The 19,669-nt window shown below is 33.6% G+C and overlaps 1 protein-coding gene across 2 annotated transcripts; it reads right to left on the bottom strand.

Moving 5' to 3' along the window:
* Nucleotides 1-1,850: 1,850 nt before the first annotated feature.
* LOC125092601 (RNA-binding motif protein, X chromosome-like) lies at nucleotides 1,851-16,140 on the bottom strand. Of its 2 annotated transcripts, none has more exons than XM_047716977.1 (9): nucleotides 16,082-16,140; nucleotides 14,241-14,360; nucleotides 13,662-13,768; nucleotides 10,056-10,275; nucleotides 8,581-8,733; nucleotides 5,503-5,617; nucleotides 3,072-3,197; nucleotides 2,907-2,995; nucleotides 1,851-2,220 (listed from the first exon to the last, which is right to left on the bottom strand). In XM_047716977.1, the coding sequence occupies exons 2-9, from the start codon at nucleotides 14,347-14,349 to the stop codon at nucleotides 1,919-1,921; spliced, it is 1,221 nt and encodes a 406-aa protein (XP_047572933.1). In that variant the 5' UTR covers nucleotides 14,350-14,360; nucleotides 16,082-16,140; the 3' UTR covers nucleotides 1,851-1,918. The 2 variants fall into 2 exon arrangements, with proteins under 2 accessions (XP_047572933.1, XP_047572934.1); XM_047716978.1 differs by having other exon boundaries at nucleotides 10,101-10,275.
* Nucleotides 16,141-19,669: the final 3,529 nt, after the last annotated feature.

The following is a 19,669-nucleotide window of genomic DNA, read 5'->3' as shown; positions in this document are numbered from 1 at the left end:
TGGTTATGAATTTTCATTCAACATTTACTCTAACTTGTTAATGAGGGGGGGGGGAGAAATTTTATCTTTTGTGTTATTACTCTCTTCCCACATAACTTATATTACCATAATGACAACATCTTGTCAAGAACCTTTCTGGAGTTTAAAGCCCCCAGACTGGAATACCACAGATGCTATTTCCTGTCCCCCCACTATACAAATAGGCAAGATTGCTGGGAAATTCCTATCCTTCTTGTTCAATCTTCATAAATCTACAGCATTAGTGAATGAAAACATCTTTTATTTTTTGTAACAGTAAAAATTTCACCCAAATATACAAAGATGGAAATGGTTTCTTTGAAAAATACTTCTATCCTATTTGGGGTTAAGTTTTTCAAATTAACTAATCTTTTGAGTATTCCTATTGCTGATCTTCATCAACATTTACTCATGAAAAGTAATACTTCCCTTTTGTAAAATCGGTCTGTAGGAGAATGAGAGCTTATGCTCTCATTGAAGGAGAATGAGAGCTTATGCATGCATGTGGTAGCACAAACATGAAATGAGCAGAGTGAGAAGCAGCAGACTCCTGGCTGAGCAGGCAAACTGATGCAGGGATGGGTCAAAGTACCATGAGATCACGACCTGAGTCAAATGCATATGCCTAACCGACTGAGCCACCCAGATGCCCTTAGTCTGTATTTTTAAGAATTAAATGTTGAACATTTGGAGGTATTTGTAAAATTGATTTTTCACTTTAGTCCAAAATTTGGTTTCTTCCCATTTGTCCCCGTTTACCATTTCAGTATCATAAGGTAATTTTTAGTTTAGTTAAACCTCCGGTGCTCCAGTATGTGTTTTCCCTTATGCTTTTCCTTAAAAAAATTCCATTTTCCTGTAGTTTTCCAAACTCAATTAGGCAGGGTTATCAAAGCTTTTTAGACACTCAACTTCCAAAAATAAATGAATTTTTAAAATTCCTATTGATTTTCACCTAATTTTACTGAAAACTCAATGTTTGTAAGAGCATATATGAAGCCTTTGAGTTACATCTTCAAATAGTCCCAAGGTAGTTAATGAATAATTCCAAAACAAAAATTTGTTTACCAATACTTTTGCTTATTTACCAATGTTTTTAAATCTAGGAGCATTTATTTAATTAAATCTTAATTCTCTCTAAAGTTAACTGTCTCGTTTTGATATAGGTGAAAAACTGGTTTCATTATCATTATTCCCACCCTGGTCATTTGCTGCTTTAATCTGGGTAAGAAATGGATGCTTACTTCTTTATTTCCTAAACTTCTGTATCCTGCGAGATCTAATTTTTCTTTCAACTTACATCATTTCTTTAGGAGGACACTAGTGTAATGAGGCAAACACATTCTTTTGTAGCCTTTTTTGGAGGTATAGCAAATCTTTTATACACTTATGTTTACAAAAAAAGAACACACAATTGGCTTAGTATGCCCAAGTGGAAAATAGGTTCCCCTTGCTGTGGAGAAGTATCATACTGCTTTTCAGTATGTTACTTGTGTCAGTATTCAGACACAAAAGGACATTTTAGGCAAACAGTGCATTTCACCTTCCATAAAAATTTGTTTTCCTATTTTTTCTTTTGCTTTTACTTTAAGTCAGTAATAAAATCAGACAAGAAATAATATTTCATGGCATTTTATATTCTAAAAGTTTTAACAATGCAAACATACATTCAAACAGCTTATCTAGTTTTCATCAATTAACATTAACAATTGTGAAATTACTTTGAAAACTTTTTTTTTTATCTTATACATCTTATCCAAAAATTCATGGAGGGCAAGTTAATGTATGCCTTTCCCATTTAAGTAACATTTTTCTTTTATTAGTACTAGAATAACAGAAAAAAAAGTTGCAGTTAAGTTTTCTCTTTAAGTTTTCCCTTAAATTGGTAGAGAACTTATTTTTAGTATCTGCTACGGCCTCCTCTTTCAGATCGGTTTCCCCCATGACCTCCTCTGGAAGCCCCACAACTTGAGCTACCATACGATTCACGAGGAGAAGGGTACACCCTATCCATAGAGGGTGGAAACCCTCGTTCTTGTCTGCCACCACGCTCACGACTTATATAGAGATCACTCCGGCTGCTTGAGTAACTTTCCCGACCTCCACCATATCCATCACGTGTGCTGCTATAATCATCATACCGACTGCTTCCACCATAACTCAGAGGGGGCCCACGTGCTGGTGGTGCACCACGGGAGCTACCTGTAAGGTCAATGATAAAGTAAAAAACTTACTACACAACAATTTTTGTGGCATCATTACACCATGATCATAGTTTAAGTACTTAATATTTGGAAGAATTATGTTTTTATCTGCCTCTTGTGAAAAGATATTATGCTGCACTAATGAGGTATTTTTTATTTTAAAAGGAAATGAAAATGTAGCATGTTTTAGGTTAAATAATTTGAAGTAAATGTTCTGTCACAGCTTCTGAAAAGGGGTTGAAATTCTGATGTTCATATTTTTATTATGCTTTTAAAATGACAAAAGATGGGCGCCTGGGTGGCTCAGTGGGTTAAAGCCTCTGCCTTCGGCTCAGGTCATGGTCCCAGTGTCCTGGGATCGAGCCCCACATTGGGCTCTCTGCTCAGCAGGGAACCTGCCTCCTCCTCTCTCTCTCTGCCTGCCTCTCCACCTACTTGTGATCTCTATCTGTCAAATAAATAAATAAAATCTTTAAAAAAAATGACAAAAGTTTTTGATGAGACTATCAATTTATTCTCAAAAGGAACCTGTTATGGACAATAAAAAAATAATTTAAAAATCCTTAAACTAATAAAAGGCCATATTGTAGTTTTGCCTGTGAAATTAAAAGTAACAATATATGCCCAACAATCTGGCCTGTTGAATCTAATTGCATGAATATTCAGTAACAGTTGGACTCTTACCATAACTCTCACATGACTCTCTGTAAGAGCCTCCACTTGAATGTTCGGAGTAATCTCTATCACGACCACCACCACAGCCATCACGATCACTAAAATAAAAGAAAAGGCATTCATGCAACAAGAATTGCAAGCAGCTATTTGATAAAAATTTAATTTTCATAGTACCTATATCCTCTAGAGTAATGTTCATCCCGAGAACTTGAATGGCCATAGTAACGGTAAGCATAGTCTCTGGTTGGTGGAGCATAATCCTTGGTGTCTCGGGAACTTGGATAATCTCTGCTCGAATAACTTAAATAAAGCAGCAAATTTTTAAAATGCAGTTTCTTATATCCAGAATATACATAAAAAACTGACAATAAAAAGACAAAACATTTGGCAGACTTGAATAAACTTTTCTCTAAAGAAGATAAACAAATGGCCAACAAGTACATCAAAAGATGAACCATGAGAGATTATAGACTCTGAAAAACAATCTGAGGGTTTTGAAGGGGTGGGGGTTGGAGGTTGGGGGAGCCAGGTGGTGGGTATTGGATAGGGCACGGATTGCATGGAGCACTGGGTGTGGTGCAAAAACAATGAATACTGTTATGCTAAAAAGAAATTTAAAAAAATTAAAAAACAAAAGATGCTCTATATGTAGAAGAGTGAATGAAACTCGACCATTCTCTTACACCGTACACAAAGATAAACTCAAAATGGATAAAAGACCTCAATGTGAGACAGGAATCCATCAGAATCCTAGAGGAGAACATAGGCAGTAATATCTTCGATATCAGCCACAGCAACTTCTTTCAAAATACGTCTCCAAAGGCAAAGGAAACAAAAGCAAAAATGAACTTTTGGGACTTTGTCAAGATCAAAAGCTTCTGCACAGCAAAGGAAACAGTCAAGAAAACAAAGAGGCAACCCACGGAATGGGAGAAGATATTTGCAAATGACAGTACAAAGGTTGATATCCAGGATCTATAAAGAACTCCTGAAACTCAACACATACAAAACAGATAATCACATCAAAAAATGGGCAGAAGACATGAACAGACACTTCTCCAATGAAGACATACAAATGGCTATCAAACACATGAAAAAATGTTCATCATCACTAGCCATCAGGGAGTTTCAAATTAAAACCACATTGAGATACCACCTTACACCACTTAGAATGGCCAAAATTAGCAAGACAGGAAACAACATGTGCTGGAGGGGATGTGGAGAAAGGGGAACCCTCTTACTCTGTTGGTGGGAATCCAAGTTGGTGCAGCCTCTTTGGAAAACAGTGTGGAGATTCCTCAAGAAATTAAAAATAGAGCTTCCCTATGACCTTGCAATTGCACTACTGGGTATAGATACAGATGGAGTGAAAAGATACAGATGGAGTGAAAAGAAGGGCCATCTGTACCCCACTGTTATAGCAGCAATGGCCACGGTCGCCAAACTGTGAAAAGAACCAAGATGCCCTTCAATGGACAAATGGATAAGGAAGATGTGGTCCATATATACTATGGAGTATGATGCCTCCATCAGAAAGGATGAATACCCAACTTTTGTAGCAACATGGATGGGACTGGGGAAGATTATGCTGAGTGAAATAAGTCAAGCAGAGAGAGTCAATTATCATATGGTTTCACTCATTTGTGGAGCATAACAAATAGCATGGAGGACAAGGGGAGTTAGAGAGGAGAAGGGAGTTGGGGGAATTTGGAAGGGGAGGTGAACCATGAGAGACTATGGACTCTGAAAAACAATCTGAGGGTTTTGAAGGGGCGGTGGGTGGGAGGTTGGGGGAACCAGGTGGTGGGTATTGGAGAGGGCACGGATTGCATGGAGCACTGGGTGTGGTGCAAAAACAATGAATACTGTTACACTGAAAATAAATTTAAAAAATTAAAAAAAAAGATGCTCAATCAGTAATTAGGTAAATACAAATCAAAACACAAACCAGTCACTTCTTTACCACACCTAACATGTTGGATTTAAAAGAAAATATTAAATGTTAGTAATGTAAAGAAGTTAGAATCTGTATATTGATAGTAAAAATATAAAATAGTGCAGTCCCTTGGGAATGGCTGGTGGTTCCTTAAAAAATTACAGAATAACAACAGGACCCCAAAACTCCACACCTAAGTATATGCCGAAAGAACTGAAAACAGTATTCAGATATTTGTAGATTAATGCTTCCAACTGTCAATGGTGTAAATATGTGTTAATTGCATATATAATGGAATATAAAAACACATAAAAATCCATAATAAGGATTCATGCTATAACATGCATGTTTCTTGAAAAAAATTGTGCTAAAGAAGCCAGACACAAAACGTTACAATGGTTTGACTGCATTTGTATAATCTGTGCAGAATAGGGAAATTCAGAGACAGAACACAGGTGTTTGTTAGGCACTAGAATCATGTGGGGGTAACATTACATGTTATCTGGGGATGGTAAAAATGTTTTGAACTACATAAAGATGGTAACTGCTTAACACCGTAAATGTACTATTACTGAGTTATTAACTTTCAAATATTTAGTTAGTGAATTTTGCTTCCAAACAAAAAAATCTACTATGACTTAACAGTTTATATACTTTGTTTTCATTTACCTATCTTTGGTATTGTAACCATCATCTCTTGGTGCAATGTAGGCATCTCTTCGGGAAGAGACTGGCTCTTTGCGTGAAGGACCTCTATAATTTTCTCTCCCACGTGTTTGTGGACCTTTAATTTAAAAATTCTTAAATAAGTATCTTAGTAACTTTTATAAAAAAGAAAAATTCAAAACAGATTTCTTTAAACAATTTTTAAAAGGTTTCTCCCTTAAGATACTATTTATGATTTTTTTTGCCTGCTTTCTACATATTTCTGAATGTCTCATCTTCTGGTATCTTCTCCCCCTCTGTCCATCTTGCACAACCTTTAAATTACCATCAGTAGGTAAAAAAAAAAAATCAGAATATTAGCTGATATGTTTCAATTGCACAATTTAGTGTCAAACTATTTTCCTATTTACCTAAGTCATTTCATAATCTTTTTTAAGATTTCAAGATTCCCCACCATGTGCTCTCTTGTTTACCCATGTATACATCTAACACTGCCAAGCATACTTACTTATTTTCTCAGCAAAGGGATTTATAAGTCACTTTAAGATATTAAGTAATTATCCCATTATTCATCACTTTCCTTTACTGACTTCTCTATAGTCACTTTACTCTAATTATTTCAAACATGTTTCTACTACACATCCTTGTTTTTCTTAAAACAGTCTCTCCACTGCATGAAACAAACTGTGCCTTTTCCTGCTTTCATTAACTATCTCCATTATTTTCTTTTTTAAATAATCCTTTTTAAAATTTTTTAAGATTTTATTTATTTGACAGAAAGACATCATAGGCAGGCAGAGAGGGGGAAGCAGGCTCACTGTCTAGCAGAGAGCCTGATGCAGGGCTCAATCCCAGGACCCTGAGATCATGACCTGAGCTGAAGCAGAGCTTAAACCACTGAGCCACCCAGGCGCCCCTCCATTATCTTCTATTTACTGCCCCAACTGCAAAACTTCTAGTACTCTGTATATGTGATGTACCCTGCATTCTATACCTCTCTACACATTTACAATGCTGTTTTTCTCTTTAATTCCTAAATATTCCTTATCACCTCAGTATTTCCCATAGCTTTCTGTAGTCCACTATTCCTTTGTAGTGTTTCTCAAAAGCTTAAACAAAAAATTCACACAATTCAGTCCTTAAAACTGCTTCAGCTCAAAGATTATTTTCTTTTTCTTCTTTTTATTTTCCTACTAATTGTTCATGAAAAGAAAACATGTAAAACCTGCAAGTTGTTTACTAACTGAAATATATATGTATCTTTTTTCAGATTAAAAAAAAAGTATTGGGGTGCCTGGGTGGCTCAGTGGGTTAAATCCCGGCCTTCGGCTCAGGTCATGGTCCCAGGGTCCTGGGATCGAGCCCCGCGTCAGGCTCTCTGCTCAGCATGGAGCCTGGTTCCTCCTCTCTCTCTGCCTACCTGTGATCTCTGTCAAATAAATAAAATCTTTTTTAAAAAAAGTATTAATTTCAATTCATCCCACTTGCACCTGCAGTACTTGGGGCACTACATGCCAAATTCTTTACATATATTTTCTAATTTATCATACCAAATGGCTAATAGCTTAGTCTTTGTAATGATGGCAATGTTGATGTCTAGTGCTTTTTAAGCAATATTATTTAAGGGCTTATTTGAAAAGTAGTGTATCCTAAATATGAAATTTTGTCCCATAAATATTCTCTTCACAGATGAATTATTATTCTTGGTTCCTAGAATTCAGCCCTCCCTTACTTTGTTTAATTATTTCATAGGAAACATGTAGGCTTCTTCTATATTTAAGACAACAGCAAATTATACTTAGTTTCACTTATCTTCTACATATGAAAGGTAAATCTGATAATGACAACTTCTACCCTAAGAGATAGATACAGCAATGCCAAATTAAAACTGAAGTTTTCACATTCTCTAAATTTGAAAATATGTTGTCTATTTCTTTACTAAGACATTCTTTACCCTCTTGATTCCTACTCTGTTTAATCCAAGATCTTATACCTCCTTCTCAAAATTATCTCTTCTTATATTTTATTCTACTTATCTCTTGCCTGCTTTAAATTCTCTCAAGTGATTTCAAATTTCCTAAGGACAGTTATCTTATGGTTTAAAACATCTCTTCATCAACCTTAGTGATGAACTTGTATCTTCGAATATTTCATAACTATATTATAATAGCTTCATAACTAAGTGCCCTTCTATTATTTCCTCCAACTTAAATAATTATTTAAAGTTTATATGTCTATTATTTAAATGTTTTAAGTCTATCAAGGCTTATTTTTTAAGTAACCATCAAACCCCATAGTGATCTCTGCTCATCTAAATAACAAAATGTTTTCCATTTATTTATCATGAAATCCTTAATACTGGGTATTTCCTTTCCAATGAGAGGATTCTTCGAAGCAACCAATCTTTTCATCCATTTCTTAGTATTCTCACAAAACAAAGACAATACTTGCACATAATTAGGATTTTAAAATTGAACTTTCTAATAACTTAGATTAGGACATCAATGGCACACTTTCAAAGAACTCATGCTCAGGGTGTGTATCCACCATCATCTGCATTTAAAACAGAATCTTTTTAGTAAAGCACCATCATGGTCCAAACACAGAAAGGAAAAAATATGGCAAGTTGCATTTATTATTTATAACTAATTAATAACTAACAGAAACCAGGTGATCAAAATACACAATCCAACTATGCTACACATCAGAATACTCTCTCACAGGACATTTTAATTTTCAAGTAAATCTTGATCTTGAAATCATGCAATATAAGGAACCCACTGACAAAAGCATTTTGTTAGTAGGAAATTTTAAAAATATGAAGAGGCATTCTATAGCAAATGTGGATTTAATTTAATAGAAAACTTAGTGTTTTAACACTGTTTCTTAATCACCTAATGCATCTAAAATTAAAAACTAAAAAATTAGATCATAACCAAAATAAATAGTGATCAATAAATACGACCATATGCTTTCTTTCCATTTTGATTCTTGAAATCAGCTTCTGAAAAATAACTGATTTTCATTCATAATAAACTACTGTGATAATAATAATAAAATACTGTAATTCACAGTATTTACCTCTTCCTCCAATCCCTCTATTGCTACGCCCGGGAGCAGAAGGAGCAGATCTTTTAGGAGGAGGACCTCCGCTTCTGGAAGATGGACCTCTTTTAACTGGAAAGGGTCCCCTGGAAGAACTCATGTGGAGGTTAAGAGAATATTCTCCATCATCTGTGTTTAAATAAAATATTTTTAGTAAAGTACAATCAACATTTTTTATTGTGTTGTTATTCACCATACATCATTGGTTTTTGACATAGTGTACCAAGATTCATTGTTTATGTGTAACACCCAGTGCTCCATGCAATACACACCCTCCCTAATACCCACCATCAGTTTCACCCATTCCCCACTCCCCTCCCCTCTAAAATCCTCAGTTTGTTTATTAGGGTTAGGGTTAACCTTAGGGTTAGGGTGAGTCATGGTTCGTCTCCCCTCTGATTAAGTTTCAATCATTATCTGAAAATATTTACTAAACAATACTAAGGTCTTAAGTATTCATAACTAACTGTTTTCTTACATGATACAGATCAAAGATGTATTGTGAAAGTTAGTTTGGAAAACCTAGAAAAACTCAAGAAGCATTTTATATTCACATTAAAGCAACATATTTGAAATCTAAAGGGAAAGATGCATCAAGATTCTTTATCTAAAAGAGTAAATTAACATAAAACTCTTATAATGCACTTAAATAATAATAGCCAATAAAAATTTTGTTATGTTCAATTTTACTGGTATATTAGGAAATGCATATTAAGGGGTGCCTGGGTGGCTTTGTGGGTTAAGCCTCCACCTTCAGCTCAGGTCATGATCTCAGGGTCCTGGGATCAAGTCCCACATTGGACCCTCTGCTCAGCAGGGAGCCTGCTTCCGCCTCTCTGCCTGCCTCTCTGCCTACTTGTGATCTCTGTCTGTCAAATAAAGAAATAAATAAAATCTAAAAAATGCATATTAAATCATCAAGAATCATTTTACCTTCTTAACCAGAAAAATGTTTAGATATATTCTCATTCTCCAGTATTTCCATAGGTAAAAAAATTGAATATTCTTTTTTTAAATTAATTTCTTTTCAGCGTAACAGAATTCATTATTTATGCACCACACCCAGTGCAGGCCATATGTGCCCTCCATAATACCCACCACCTGGCTCCCCCAACCTCCCACCCTCTGCCCTTCAAAACCCTCAGGTTGTTTTTCAGAGTCCATAGTCTCTCATGGAATATTCTTATACATGGCAGAAATATGTAAAATATTCTCAAGATCAGTTTAGTGAATAACAAAATTGCCTCTCAATGGGACAAAAGACATATTCTCTAAAAAGTCTATAAATGCCATTTTCAATGATTCATTATCCCTCCAATACACACAACAAAGATACATATGTATTTGTGAAGCAGTGGCTTTTAATCTTTTTCTGAGTAAATATAAAAAAGCTCTAGATGTTTCCCTTAGATATTTCCCCAAATAAGGTATTTCCATACATTCACACTTACTGTTTTCCAGTCCTACGGTTGCATCTTTATATTTTAACACATTACCCAAGTGTCCTCCACGTGAGGAACGCCCTCTTGCTCCTCCACTTCCTCCTCTTCCACATCTCACATTTCTTGGATTGCCTCTGTGTCTTGGAGGAGGTGGTGGCTTCCGTCTTCCACCACTTTCAAAAGATGGTTTGTTGGCTTGCTCCACTTTAATTGCTTTTCCATCCAAAGACTAAAGAGATTAAGTATAATATCAGGAACATTGCACCAATTTAGCAAATTTTACAAATCTACTCATTACTGAACATAAAATCAAGTTCAACTAAAGAAAACAATTATCAGGTCCTTCATCTGCCAAATATTAGACATTTAACTATTAACTGCTTTCCATTAAATCCTCTTATGTATAGGATGAGTATATGTATGTATTGGTTATTGTATTATATGTATACAGTATATGTATATATTTATTGGTTATTAAGATAATTAATACGTACACATACATATATGTCTTGGTTATTGAGACTCCTTGAAGTATCTAGTATCATAATTAATTGCTCTCACATATCATGAAAATATACATTTTCTTTTTTAAAAAAATATTTTATCTATTTGACAGAGAGAGAGAGAGAGATCACAAGTAGGCAGAGTTGCAGGCAGAGAGAGAGGTGGGGGGAACAGGCTCCCTGCCAAGCAGAAAGCTGGATGTGGGGCTTACTCCCAGGACCCTGAGATCATGACATGAGCCGAAGGCAGAGGTTTCACCCAGTGAACCACCCAGGCTCCCTGGAAATATACATTTTCTAATGTATAACTCCCTTCATTTTTTTTATTTATTTCATACTTTCTTTATTCATGAGAGACAGAGAGAGGAGGAGGCAGAGGGTGAAGCAGGATCCCTGCTGAGCAAGGAGCTGGATGTGGGACTTGATCCCAGAACCCTGGGATCATGACCTAAGCTGAAGGCAGTCTCTTAACTGACTGAGCCACATAGGCCTCATTTTTGTATTTCTATCATTTAAAATTTCCAGTATCCCAAGGATATATCAATGTGTACTGTCAATTAGAAGTTACTATTATTCAAAATGATTCAAAATGATTATTTAGATTCTGTATTATTTTTTAGTATTTGTTCTGTTAAAAGTTAAAAGGAAATTTCCTAACATGACTGCAGCTGTTAGGTACTGTTGTAACTTTCTTCGCTTTTAATAGAACACTATTTGGTCTTAATGTTTTGCCATACTCCATTATTATTCAGCTTTGCTTTAAGTATGTCCCTAGAAAGCAACTTTTTAATATAGTATTTCATTATTCTCATTTTTCAGAGATGATTATATTTCTTAATTTCCTAATAATTTCAGAATGGTTTATTGTGCCCAGGGGCCAACTTGATTTTTAAAAACCTAATTTGTAATAATTATCCCATATAAAACATTCTGGCCATTTTTTATTACTTAGGGAAAAGAATCTTAAATCCTAAACCAAGACTTCTGGTAGGTATGGTCCACAGCCCAATCTAAATAGCCACAACTAGCAGTTCCAACACTAGGGATACATTTGCTATTTCCGGGCCCAAAATATTTTCTGCAAAGTTATGTATGGCTGCTTCCTTTATAAAACACAGTTTTTATAAAACCCTAAAACTCCTTGATCTTTATGGATTAAAACACTGTCCTGTCCACTATCCCTGTACATTCTATTACTCATTTTCTTATGAAATTCTTATACATATGAAACTAATTACTTATTATTTATTATTTTATTTTAATTTGTTTTTATGAAACTATTTTATTTATACAGTCTCAAATACAAGAAAATAGCTAATGTGATTTATAGCCATTACTCAGTTGCTTTATGAAAAGCTAAACATAAGTTCTCAATAAAACATCTGCTGAATGAAAGAATTTAGTAATAAAGTCTATACAAACTCATGCCCTTACCCTTAAAAAACCAGAAAACAGAGAAATCATCAATTGTTCTAAGTAAGTCTAATTTACCTCCATACATAATACAAAATCCCTAGCCAAACCCAAATTCTACATGCTAATAGCCATAAAATATAAAAGTAAAAAAGTCAGTATGTAGTGAGAGCCTGCTTTGTACCAGAAACCAATCTACAGGGAAAACAAGAAAACTAACATGTATTCCACACTATGTGAACTTAAAAATGTCCTTCAAATAATTTAAAAATGAGCTTAATAAACACAATAAAAATACTAAAAAATAAAATAGTTAAAAAATGAACTCATAGTATGAGTATAAAAAGATAATACCTACAATATAAAATAAGGAAAAGATAAAATTTTAGAATATTCAATTTGAGTTTTTGAAGACAAAAATGCTATTTATCAGGCTGATCCAGGTATTGACATGTCCAAAAAAATGCTGGGGAGAGCTTAATGAAAAATAAAGCTATAAAACAGATTAGAATAATCTAAGAAACAAAGAATCCAAAATTATAGAATGGAATGATGTAGAGTGCAATAAAGTATTCAGTATTTTAACAGAATCACTGAAAAACTTCTAAGTATATAGGAGATACATAATTATTGACTTTAAGATCCAGAAAAAAAATAAGACTATCTGCTTTATTTATCAGTACATTAAAGACCTGATCAAAATAAACCCTCAACCAATATAGTAGTCACTTATCAATTTTACAAAAAATACTAACTATAGAATAAAAAACAGAAAAGTTAGGTCAGGTGACCAAATAATTATTTTGATCGCCACGTCAACAGTTTACTCATTATTATTTTTTTCCTCAAAATTGAATGCTGGGGTGCCTGAGTGGCTCAGTGAGTTAAATGTCTGCCTTCAGCTTAGGTCATTTTCTCAGGATCCTGGGATGGAGCCCCACATCAGGCTCTCTGCTCCCCCCCGCCTGCCTCTCTGCCTACTTGTGATCTCTCTCTCTGTCAAATATATAAATAAAAAATCTTTAAAACAAAAGAATTGAATGTCTGTATGAATGTAAAGGTTCTGCTCAATCTGCACAAAAATAATACAAAAGAGTTTATAAAAATCTATTGAAATTCATCTAAGTGTTCTGTAGCATAAAAGCCTAGCAAGACAAACAGAAAAGATTAATTTGTTTTATGAAGAAAACAATTCTTGAAAAAGTTATTACTTGAATAGAACATTTACTTTCATATAGGCATTCAATTTTTGAAGACAAAAAAATAATGAGTAAACTGTTGAAGTGGAGCACATATTGCATGGAGCTTTGGGTGTCATAAGCAAATAATGAATCTTGGAACACTACATCAAAAACTAATGACTGTATGGTGACTAACATAATAATAAAAAAAGAACTTAAAAAATAAATACTGGAATGCTAATGTAGAACTGCATTAACATATACTGCTAAAGCTAATAATGTTCATTTCACTCCTTTTAACCATGCTCTCCAGTATTTTTGTGACAAAGAGTGACAAGTAAAGAATTCTGGAATACATATTATGCTACCTTAAAAATTAGAAAAATAAAACAATCTTATTGTTACAACATTATAAAGTATTATAAAATATAATAAAATATAATAAAAATAAAATAAACATCATAGAAATACCATTCAATGAAAAATACAGCTAGAAAACTTTTAAGAAACTCCTTTACCTTCCCATTCATATCTTTGGCAGCATCCTTAGCATCAGCAGGATTCTCAAATGTAATAAAAGCAAAGCCTCTGGACTTGTTGGTTTCCCGATCCTTCATCAAAAGAACTGTAGTGCATATAAAATTTTAAACTTGAAGTACATAAAAAATGCTTTCTTAATATTTTGAAAATTATCAGTTCACCCTTTGGTGATTTTTTCCTAAGCCCTTTTTAACTTAACTCATATCCTGGATATAACTGTAAAAAACTTTTGCTAGTTATTTTAAAAAGTTTACATTTTACGTCATTACGAGTTGCTAAAAATATTGAAGAACTCTACGTTAGTTTATCTTATCCCATTTTAAGCCCTACCTCCACAGTATACATATTTTATTTATTTGCTCTTCTCAATGGTAAAAGACTTGTAGGTGAATACTTTCATTTATTGCTATTAGTGCTTTCCCAATATAAAACAAAAATATTAAGGAAAAGTGCTCAAATAAATTAAAAAGACAGAGAAGAATTTTAGGTTAGCTGTTCAATTATATATGTTTAGTATAATTTATTTTGAACATTTACATGGATATTGATCTTGTTACCTTCCACTATGTGACCATATTTCCCAAATACTGCTTCAAGAGTCTTTTCATTAGTCTCAATATTGAGGCCTCCTATAAACAGCTTCCCAGGTCTATCTGCTTCCACCATTTTGCTGTTAACTGGTTTAAAACATAAACACATTGTAAAACATATAAGCCAAAAAGACCTACTTTTGTTATAAAGTATGTAAAATTTAAATGAAGCAATGGTCATAAGCTCTGTTTTGGTTTTTACTTAAAATGTACAACTTGGGGTGTCTGGTTGTTTCAACAGAGCACCATGCTACTCTCAATGTCACAGTCATGAGTTCTAGTTCCACAATCGGTGTTAGAGATTATTAAAAAATAAATAAAAACTTAAAATGGGGAAATGCCTGAGTAGTCCAAGTCATGATCTTAGGGTCCTGGGATCAAGACTAATCCATCTTCTTCAGCAATTGTCCCTTCCCTGCACACTTAAGATTCTCTCCCCCTTTCCCCCTCTCCCTTAAAAGTAAATGAAACTTTATTTTCACAAAATGCACACTGGCTTAACTAAAACAAAAAAGAAATAAAATGCTCCACTATCTACAGACATCTGATAAAATCCTTATGTTTTGCAGCCCACTCTATTTGTTTTGTGTGCAATATGCAGGCTTTTTTTTTTTAAGTGTGGATATTTTTAAGACTTTATTTATTTTTGAAAGAGAAAAGGTCCCGAGAGAGGAAGCACAAGCCAAGGGAAGTGGGAGAGGGAGCAGTAGATGCTGTGGAGAAAAAGGAGCCAAAGCAGGGGCTCCATCCCAAGACTCTGGTATCATGACCTGAGCTGAAAGTTAGATACCTAACGCATTGAGCCTGAGTCACCCAGGTATCCATAAGTGTAGGTTTTATTTTTTAAGTGACAACAAATGAGTTTCTGCATTTAAGACTTAACATTTAAAGTTTTCTTAAGTGCACATAAATATGTTATATTTATTTAGAAGTTTTCCCCTGCCCAAATCTATTTCCATTTATTTTGGTCACCTATCAAATAGTCTTTCCTTATTTACAGTAATTGCTTTCTTGAAACATTTCTAAAATGCTAAGTCATAATATTAAGGCACAAATTAAAACCTTTATTGATGGAATTTAAGCCATGAATATATATGGAGAAAAGATTTTAGCAAATTTTGGTTAATATGGTGTGATTTTTTAATGGACGCTAAAAACTTGAGAATTCCTTTGAAGTGAATCAATATTTTGACATCTGATTAATAAAAATGTTTGTAATCACAGTGGTTAAATATTTTGCGTACAATTTTCTCACTTATCACCGGAATCATAAAGAAAACTCCTTAAAAAAAGAAGTGCACATGTATCAAAATGGCGCCCTCGCTATATGTCTGAAAATCCACAATGACGCATCATAATATAATGAGAAAAGCCAAGTTATACAGCAAAACATGTACATAAGGTCATTAAGTTAAAACTTATCTGCCCAAGTATAAGGCTCTCTATAATTGTATATTTGATCCCAAACGTTACACCCATACATTTTAACCCATCCCCCCACCATTCATGAACAAAAGCCGAGAACTTCACGGACTTTCCACTGCTGCAGCGGGAACACATTCCCCAGCGGAAGAAAAGCATAAACACATTTTTCCAATAAAAAAGGCAACTAACTCCTCTAAATATTCTATGCACACATATTCAGCTACATTGTGCATGTATTCTTAAGGTTTACTGAAAATGCTTGAGAGAAAAATTAAAAGAACGAGTTACCACAACTTAAGTATATATAAACCATGATACCGGTATTGGCTATTATTCCAGAGGTATAAATTTCTCCTCCATCCTTAAAACCCTGAATTCCTTACCTTTTTTCCTCCAGCTTTCCTAATGCCCCGCCTCAACCCTTCGCCAACCGACCACTAGCTCAACTAACGGCCGAAAACAACTGCGCAACCAATTTAACTGCCCTAAGGAACCCGGATGTAACTGGATGATGAGCCGCAGAGGAAGTAGGGAATAAGGAAGATGGGTAATGTAGAAGAAGAGTGAGCCGAGAAACTCCTGATGGAAAACCGTAAGAAAAGATTAAAAGATAAAATGTGTCTTTCTCCAGTGACTTTAATCCAGGTAAAGGAGGAACTAAATTTTTACTATGAATCATCTGTAACTTATCTCTGTCTCAAATATTGTCAGTACACTATCACATGGTGTCTAATAACTTTTTAAAACTACAAAGAAAAAATAATAGTAACAGTGATGAAAAATACAATAGAGAAACGAATAAAAGTAATAACAGTATTTTCTAATCCAAAGCTTCACTCTTTGAAATACACGTATTTGAAAAATGTAATGCTGTTATCTTCAGTAAGTACGTACATGTGATGTTTGAACAAAACTTATACAAATTAAGAAAAATAGCAAACCTGTGACCTCAATTTTTCTGACCTCAATCTATGTATAATAAACACAATCCTTAATAAATAATTATATGTGGTAAAATATATTACTATTCCTGAAAAAAATAGTTATTAGCCGATACTATTTGTTATAATAAAATGATTCCTTTTAATGATTTCATATGCAAAATGCAACCTAACATGAGAGAATACATTTAAATAACTACAGAATACAACTAAAACTTATTTTTGTGAAATTCTCTAGAATTTGTCAACACGTTTAGCATAGACAATTTGTATTACCATCAAAATTTACAAGTTAAAAATGGTACTATAGTTACCATTTTTAGTGCTCATATCTGTTTTAACAAACCTATATGTCAATTTTTACAATATTTCTCAAATTTTTAAGTGCTGAGAATTTTTAGATGTACCATTATAATGAATATACCGTTGATTATTCTGCTCTAAAATCTTAATTTCTCATTTCAGTATTTTTTCTTTGGGTAGATAACTCAGCAATGAAGTTATGCATGAAAGGTAAAGTTATTTTCATACCTAATATTATTTTAGAAACTTGCTTTTAGTGACAGTTTGTTAAACCATTCTAAAATCATATCCCCATATGTATTATATTCTTAACAGAAATACATTAATTTTACCATAGTCAGATCAACATTAACAATTACTTTTTAAAAATTTGTATAATTAATATGTCCCCTTTCTTGGGGAAATAGATTTTATTAATGAATTTTACTAATAATGTTAGAAGTAATATTATGAGTAATTAAATAATAAATCACTACCAATTGATAGTTAATACAAATGAACAATCAAGATATTAGCCAGTGAAAGTACCTCATTGGGAAAGTAGACATGGAAATGATGCAGTGTGTTATGGGCCACAAAAAGGATGAGATAATGTTCCAGTTATAAAAGTAGTACACATACTAGTGACTGTCATTTTGTAAACAATTATCAGGATCAGCTTTTAGATAAAATATCTCTATATACGGTCTTAGCCAGTTAACTTTGGGAACTCCTATAGCATTATGTTCATTTTGCAAGAGAGGAAACAAACAGAACATTAAACCTTTTTCAGTTTCAGGGATCTATCTCTAGAAAAATTATGACTTAAATCTAATGATCTGTCCCCAGATACTTTGTTATTAAAGAAAACTGCTAAATAAATGCATGGTAAAAATTTACTGAGATGTGTTTTGAGCAAGACTTGAGAAAATGAATTATAACTTATTAGACATGGGGCACCTGTGTGGCTCAAGAGGTTAAGTATCTTGTATTCAGCTGAGATCATGATCCCAGGGTCCTTTGATCAAATTATGCATCAGGCCCCCTTGTCAATGGGGAGTCTGCTTCTCCTCCTTTCTCTCCCTCTGCCCTTCTTCTCCCACCCATAATCTATCTCTCTCTCTTTCTATCTCTCTCTCTCTTTCTCAAGTAAATAAATAAAATCTTTAAAAAATAACCTTAGACTTAATACTTAAGGAATATCCTAGACAGGGATTACATTTGCAGAGTAATGGGATTACTAAAAATAATGTGGAAGAAGAGAAAAAAGGGAACATTATAAAATGTGATTTGCCTGGGAAAATGTACAGAAGCATGCAATGTTAAAGGCAAAAGACAACCTGGGGGAAAGAATTTTGACCAAAATATTAAGATCTACAAAATAGAGTGCATCTGTTGATCAACCAACACTATAAAGTAGTCAGAGTTAGCAAGAAGAATCTAAACTTCAAAATGTAGCAGTTCTATGAAATTAAGTAAAATACTTAACCTCTTAAATTCACTGAATCTGCAAAATAAAGATAACAATGGTATTATCAAATAAGTCTATTGAGTTAAAGTTAAATAATGTCCTGAGCACCCTGTGAACACAATACCTGAAACATAATACAGAATTCAAAAAAAAGGGTAGAAATTACGTAATTACCTTTCTTTTAAGTGGAGGTCTAAAAGCCACACATTGTTTAGGGACTGGTAAACACTATCAAAACTAAATAAGATGAAAATTAAGAGGGAAACAAGCCATAAGAAATGCTGAACTCTAGGAAGCAAACTAAGTGTTGCTGGAGTGGAGGTGTCTGAGGGAATGGGGCAACTGGGTGATGGGTGTTAAGAAGGGCACTTGATGTAATGAGCACTGGATATTAAATGTAACTGATGAATTACTAAATTCTACCTCTGAAACTAATTTTCTAAAAAAGCTGCATTTTAAAAAGAATTGGCTGCTCTGGATATTTTCCATAAAGTGAATCATTATTACATGCTTTCACTAGTAATATGCCTTAAAAAGGCATAGAAAGGTATGACAGAACACCCACACACAAGATTGGAGTAGAGAGTAAATTAACAGTAGAAAAAATTTTAAAAGAATTACAAGAAATATTTGGTACCTTCTTGTAGTAATGGAACTCACTTGAAAATGAGATGACAGATTTAAAAAACATAATTTGTCAAGAACTATGCAAGAAGAAATAGAAATCCTGAGATAATTAATTCATAGTGAATTCTAAGGGATTGTCTGAAAAATTTATACTGTTTGTAAATGTAAACAAACATACATACAATTTTTATAGTATTTTGTTTTTTGTAGAACTCAGGAGACAAAAGTTAAATATGTCAATTCATTTTACAGGCATAACCTCTAAATATAAGACAAAAGAACTATATGATAATACAAATTATAAATTAGAAAGAGGACCATTTACTAAATGGAAATAAATACTGCAGGCCCAAAGGTAAAATAAAAGCAAAAACATAATAAGTACTTTCTGCTTGATATTATAGGAAATGTCTTCATTTACTTTTAACTTGATTATCTCATTTGATTATTGCCACTATACTGTGAATTACTATTCTTTTTTGGGGGGCCATTATATAGTCTTATATCTGGAGATACACCTAGATACTGAGTTTTATTCCTTTATTTTAGATTTAAAGGAACTGAAGTTTAGTAGATTCAAAGGGTCACATGGCTAAATGCAGCAGATCCAACAAATAGAATTGATATTTTCCAAATAGAATACAAATTGC

The sequence above is a fragment of the Lutra lutra genome, chromosome Y, assembly GCF_902655055.1.
Source record: "Lutra lutra chromosome Y, mLutLut1.2, whole genome shotgun sequence".
NCBI lineage: Eukaryota > Metazoa > Chordata > Mammalia > Carnivora > Mustelidae > Lutra > Lutra lutra.
The sequence above is the reverse complement of the archived record's forward strand: the minus strand, read 5'-3'. Positions and strand labels throughout refer to the sequence as shown.

Bases quoted from the DNA above. Each gene is read 5' to 3' on its own strand.
- LOC125092601 (XM_047716977.1), bottom strand. From the start codon at position 14,349: ATGGTGGAAGCAGATAGACCTGGGAAGCTGTTTATAGGAGGCCTCAAT. The intron at 8,734-10,055 runs GTAAGTGTGAAT...ATTTAAACACAG, and splicing joins AACCGTAGGACTGGAAAACA to ATGATGGAGAATATTCTCTT. The intron at 5,618-8,580 runs GTAAATACTGTG...TTTAAATTAAAG, and splicing joins TAGAGGGATTGGAGGAAGAG to GTCCACAAACACGTGGGAGA.